This window comes from Coffea arabica, chromosome 6c (assembly GCF_036785885.1).
Source record: "Coffea arabica cultivar ET-39 chromosome 6c, Coffea Arabica ET-39 HiFi, whole genome shotgun sequence".
NCBI classification, from domain to species: Eukaryota; Viridiplantae; Streptophyta; class Magnoliopsida; order Gentianales; family Rubiaceae; genus Coffea; species Coffea arabica.
In genome coordinates, this window is record NC_092320.1 from 5,070,071 (window position 1) to 5,076,070 (window position 6,000).

The 6,000-nt window shown below is 35.1% G+C and overlaps 1 protein-coding gene across 1 annotated transcript; it reads left to right on the top strand.

Moving 5' to 3' along the window:
- Positions 1-346: 346 nt before the first annotated feature.
- Positions 347-2,758, top strand: LOC113691960 (fructose-bisphosphate aldolase 6, cytosolic). The gene is made up of 3 exons (XM_027210291.2): positions 347-565; positions 1,418-1,645; positions 1,734-2,758. The coding sequence occupies exons 1-3, from the start codon at positions 538-540 to the stop codon at positions 2,552-2,554; spliced, it is 1,077 nt and encodes a 358-aa protein (XP_027066092.2). The 5' UTR covers positions 347-537; the 3' UTR covers positions 2,555-2,758.
- The last annotated feature ends 3,242 nt before the right edge of the window (positions 2,759-6,000 follow it).

Genomic DNA, 6,000 nt, shown 5'->3' on the forward strand with positions numbered 1-6,000 from the left:
TAATTAATTAATGAATCAAATTTGATCAAAATCTTTTTTTTTTTTTGCCCCAACACAAATACGACTACAATGGGCGTTGGGTTTCCACAGCTTTTGGCTAGACCGAGGTAGATTTGCCCGTCTTACAATTATGCATATAATAAGGAAAATAATTTCAGCCAAATGATGACTAGTTCTTCAAAATAATTTTTTAAAAAAAAGAAAAAATGACTGATACACTAAAGTGGTAAAGTACTGCCCAAGGATTAAAGGCCCAGAATAACGGAGGACAAAATGGTCAAGGGCAGAAGAAACCGCCACAAGTATCGGTTACTTGCAAGGGGATCGAAAATCAGCGGTAAAATCGACGGTCATTTTCCATTTCGGTGACCGCTCCCAGAGGCACCCTACTTTCCAACCCCCTCCATATTAAAGCCCGTCCTCAAAGCCCACTTTCCCCATTTCTCTAGTGTCTGCGTCTTTCTTTTCCTCTCTCCGCTATAGCAACTCTCTCGCTGTCGATTTCTTCCTCCGCCTTCCTTAGATAATTTTGCAAACATGTCTTGCTACAAGGGCAAATACACCGGTAAAATTTTTGATATCTTTAACCCTCTTATTTCTTTCTCTTATTTTACCGATATATTCGTTTTTGAGTTCTTTTTGTTGTTGTTGTTGGATCTAGTTTGGATCCGTTACTTGCCTTGAATTTGTTTGGGATCTGTTTGTTATAGATTAATAGTCAGTTAACTAACTAAAACGAATACTTTTTAAATGATTGGATGATTTAATCCCGGATTGCCCCATTTGCTTATATCAATGGATCTGTAAAACTGCTTGCTTTTGACAACGATTACTGTACCTAATCACCGATTATCAGATCTTCAGTGGATCCTTATCCGTTGCCCTCATATCTAACAATTTTATGATTTCTGGATATATTAGTGCTCGGATCTCTTTTTTTTTTTTTTTGTATTTACAGATTCGAATTGGTCTATAATTATTGATAAGACGGACTGTTAATAGTAACTTGAGTCATAACTGTTAATAATAATCGACTCCTGTCGTGCTTTAATTTAATTGTCCAATCATTAGTCTGTAAAGCAGCTTAGGTTGTATGGAAATTTCTATTTCTTCGAGTCAGAAAAGCAGTCGGACTTGTTGACGTTGTAGATCTGCAAATATGCTGCATGATATAATCTCGGATGGATGTTATATGTTTAGTTTGTAACTATTTTGCTTTTTTTTTTTTTTCCTGAACCATGGCGTACTCTTCTGCTATCTCTTTGTTTATCTGTGGCTATCTGTTTCTATGATAAATTTGAGAGAGCAGCAGTTTGGTTAGATATCTGTATATATATCTGTGTTTTTCATTCATCTAACATTTGCTTTTGTCGTGGTCTGTGATACGCATTGAACCTCACAAATCTCGTTGTTTCAGATGAGCTTATTGCTACTGCCAACTACATTGGCACCCCTGGGAAGGGTATCCTTGCCGCTGATGAGTCAACTGGCACAATTGGCAAACGTCTATCCAGTATCAACGTGGAAAATGTAGAGTCTAATAGGAGGGCTCTTCGTGAGCTTCTGTTCACAACTCCTGGTGCCCTTGAATGTCTCAGTGGAGTTATTCTCTTTGAGGAAACACTCTACCAGAAGAGTGCTGCGGGTACCTTTCAGAGATACATCCTAACTTATTGGTTTTGGTTGTGATGCCAGTTTATGATTGACTTCATCTCATTTTCATCCATTTGTAGGCAAGCCTTTTGTGGATGTGTTGAAGGAGGGCGGAGTCATCCCTGGAATTAAGGTTGACAAGGGTACTGTTGAGCTTCCTGGCACTAATGGTGAGACCACCACTCAGGGTCTTGATGGTCTTGCTCAGCGTTGCCAGCAATACTATACAGCTGGTGCTAGATTTGCCAAATGGCGCGCTGTGCTCAAGATTGGCCCCAATGAACCATCTCAGCTCGCCATCAATGAAAATGCCAATGGCTTGGCCCGTTATGCTATCATCTGCCAGCAGAATGGCCTGGTGCCTATTGTTGAGCCAGAGATCCTTGTGGATGGATCTCATGACATTGAAAAGTGCGCTGATGTCACTGAGCGTGTGCTCGCTGCAGTTTACAAGGCATTGAATGATCACCACGTTCTTCTTGAGGGAACCCTTTTGAAGCCCAATATGGTGACTCCTGGATCTGAAGCCCCTAAGGTTGCGCCAGAGGTGATTGCTGAATACACTGTCAGGGCATTGCAGCGCACCATGCCAGCTGCTGTTCCTGCTGTGGTGTTCCTGTCCGGTGGCCAGAGTGAGGAGGAAGCTACTCGTAACCTGAATGCCATGAACAGACTGAAGACGAAGAAGCCATGGTCCCTTACCTTCTCATTTGGACGTGCTTTGCAGCAGAGCACCCTAAAGGCTTGGGCTGGAAAGGAGGAAAATATTCCCAAGGCTCAGGCTGCATTCCTTTCAAGGTGCAAAGCCAACTCTGATGCTACCCTGGGGAAGTACGAGGGTGGTGCCTCATTGGGTGAGGGTGCTTCTGAGAGCCTCCATGTGAAGGACTACAAGTATTAGTTCAGTTTTTGTATCTCTTGTTTTCTGCTTTGTTTTGGAGAGTACATTGCAGGCTAGGGGTTCTAAGTTTCTCTTTGTCATTTTGCAATCTAATCTTATATTAGCAGACTGGCTTATAATAAGCTCGAGGAACGATCGACACCGAGTGGAGGTCGTCTGCCTTTTGTAATGGTTTTTCCTTGTTTTAAAGATTGGCTTCGTGAATTCAGTTGAGCACCTGTTTTCTTTTTCATGATTACTTGAAAAATTTAGCAGCGCATGAGTTTTTCAGTTATAATTTAGTTAGGCACGAGTTTTTCCAACCAGGTACTTTTTGGTTGTGGTTTATTTTTCCGGCCGTGCTCGAGTCCGAGATGATGTATTGTGTGCTGCCTGCATATTGTCTGCCTGGTTCTTATTCTTTGTTATTGCTAGTGGTAGTGCGGATTGGCTCCTGTCGTTGATTTGTATCTTCCCGCTACTTGGTGATGAGCTTTGTGGATGTTGGGGGTGGGCGGTGCAGAGAATTATATTCATGTCCATTGGCTGTTGAAGGAGGATGTCAAGTTAAGGGAGGGAGTACTCCTACAGGCTTTACAATAAACGAGTTATCTTTTACTTGATGTTTTGTTTATCGCTTTTGCCTTGCTAACGTCTACATCGTGCTTTTGTAAAACTTATCTTTTACTTGATGTTGTTTGTATAAAGTATTATTTGAAATAATTACAGTTGTATTTTTTGTGATGTAATATATGTAAGATAAAAAGGAGTTTGAAAATATAAAAAGGTGGATTGGGAAATGTGTTTATGATGCAAGCAAAATATTATTTGGAATAAAAACACTATTGGAGGAGGAAATTTTGAGTAGTGACTATATTAATTTTACGTCATATATATATGACTCAATAATTATCATCATATTCTTTGAATTTCGCCAAGTTCATAGCTGGACATTATAATACTAGGAAATACAACTATTTTAAGGTTTTATTTTATTTTGGTACAAACCTCACATGTTGGAGAGCTGTTTAGTCATGAAGGTAATCCATAATTAACCAAAATTTTAACACAATCCGGGGAGAAGATGTTACTTTGCATCAAAGTTTCGTTTCTTCTAGGGTCTAAACAAGTCACTTTCCGGTGTTCAAGGTTGTTTGATTATTTTTTATGAATTTGAAATTTTATTCAAGTTTGATTTATTTATTTCTTAAATGGAACTCAAATGAACTAACTTTTATTGAGCCGAATCTAGTTCGAGTAGTTTAAACTTGTTGCACATAAATTTTACTTTTATGTTAGTTGAACTAGCCTAAACCTAAACTTGAAAGTTTATCAAACAAAAAATATTATTCAAATTTAGTTTGATTAATTAGCAAATCAAATTTTAAGGAGTTCTTATCAAACCAAACGCAATACGAATATTGAGTAATTTGATTTGTTTTTTAGCCCTAGTCCCTTTATTTAAATTTTTTTGGGGGGTCATAAGTAGAAGTTCTTAAACTCTTGAACTAGGGAAGTTGAGAAATTTTGCAAAATTTTGTTTATATGGCAAGTTGAGAAAAAAAAAAAAAAAAGAAGATATTTACAAGATAGGATGGAAGAAAGTTAGCTTGACTTGCATAGTTGCAGGACAATTTGTTGAATTTGGACCATGGGTAATAGGCCTAGGAGCTAAAATGGCCTGTTATATTCAGTTGGGCCTCAATATCCATGGAGAGAGCTAAGGATTCCGTTTTAAACATGATTATGAACGTGGACTTGCCGTGGATTCATTGCCAGTGATTATTAACTTGAACATGGATGCTCTGGAAATCCCTTATCATGTGCCCTGTTGTCGCAACCAGGGTAAAAAAAAAAAAATGCGCTAACTCATATCCTCTTATGAAATTCTGGTAAAAGGTTTAAAAATGAAGATAAACAAGAATCCTAAAACTTCTTTATAAGAAGAGTTATTATCACTTTACCCCCTTAACGTTTGGAGTCACTATCAATTTCCTCTTTAATGTAATTTTTTGGTCATTTTAATCCCAAAACTAACAGTCAAACTTAATGGAATTTATTAATTCAAGTGATAAAACATATTTAACCTTTAAAATTATTATCACTTTACCCTCATAAACTATAACCTTATTATCAATTTATCCCATAAAATTATTTTTTAGGCAATTTATCCCACCATTAAACCAACTTAATAAGTTAAAAAATTTTATAAGATAGTAACCCTCTTTTTTGTATAATAAAAACAATAAAAAATTTAGAATAGCTCTTCTTGTTTTTAGTTTCAAGAAAAAAAGTCAAAACATTAATCTCTTTTTTTGGCAATCTTATTAATATTGAAAAAAAAGAAAAATAGGGGAGGGAGAGAGAGAGAGCTCAATTTTTTTAATACAAACAAGAAAGAATTCAATATTTTTATTATTTTAAATTTTAAAATAATTTTACTTTTGTGTTTATTACCCAACTCCAATCCTAATCCCGAGGATATTAAATTAATACGATAATATTAGATTCTTCCTTATTTTCTTTATTTGCAAAAACTAATTTTCTGTTTCCTTCTATCCTATCTCTTTTACTTTTTCAAGTACTAATAAATTGTGAAAAAAAATGAGAAAACCCTTTATTTTTATGTTTCTGGAATCTTAGAGTGAAAGAAAGGAAGGATAATTATTCCAACTTTTTTATTTTTAATTAGATATAAAAAGGTAAATGCATTTAAACATTTTTAACATACTTTTTAGATTAACGATATAATAAAATATGTAGAAAATAATGTTAGAGAGTAAAACGATAGCATCACTATAATTTAAAGGAATAAAGTAATAATAACAATGTAATAATTCTATAAAATAAAAGGGTATTTTTATCAAAAATTTATTAACATGTTTAGTTGAATTATCCTGTGGGGTGAAGTGATTAAAAGATAACATTATGTGGTAAATTGATAGCAGTGATATAGTTTAAGGAGATAAAGTGATAATAACCCTTATAAGAATTCTGCAAGTTTTCAAAAGTTTCTTTGCTCACAGATACCATAATTACGATGCATTTGATAAAACTAAAATCTAAAATTTGAAATCTGAATCCATTAAATTACTGAATTGTTAAGTAATAAATTTGATACATTTGAGTGTATATAACATTAAGTGATAAGTGAATAGTTTATCACATATTTTTTGAAATAAATTTTGTTTAGAAAGTTCAGTGCCCCTAAATTAATTCAGATGTTTTATTTTTTTATTATCAATTGCATCTGAACATATTAAAATTTGAATTTATTAAGTTTAAGTAATCTTAAACTTATCAAATAGGACCTTAGTAAGTCACAAAGTGATCTCTATCTCTTTTTACCACTGGGCCTTTGGCTCAATGGCCACCACCATCGAATCTTGCCTCCTACAAAAAATGCCACATTTCAGTGGCTTGTTTTAAAAAAATCCAGGCGAGTGTGCTGTGCACCCGTCTAGTCC

What these genes read in the sequence shown, in the direction of transcription:
- LOC113691960 (XM_027210291.2), top strand. Translation starts at nt 538, where the DNA reads ATGTCTTGCTACAAGGGCAAATACACCG. An exon ending in CTACAAGGGCAAATACACCG is followed by an intron (nt 566 to 1,417) that starts GTAAAATTTTTG and finishes TCGTTGTTTCAG; the next exon opens with ATGAGCTTATTGCTACTGCC. An exon ending in CTACCAGAAGAGTGCTGCGG is followed by an intron (nt 1,646 to 1,733) that starts GTACCTTTCAGA and finishes ATCCATTTGTAG; the next exon opens with GCAAGCCTTTTGTGGATGTG.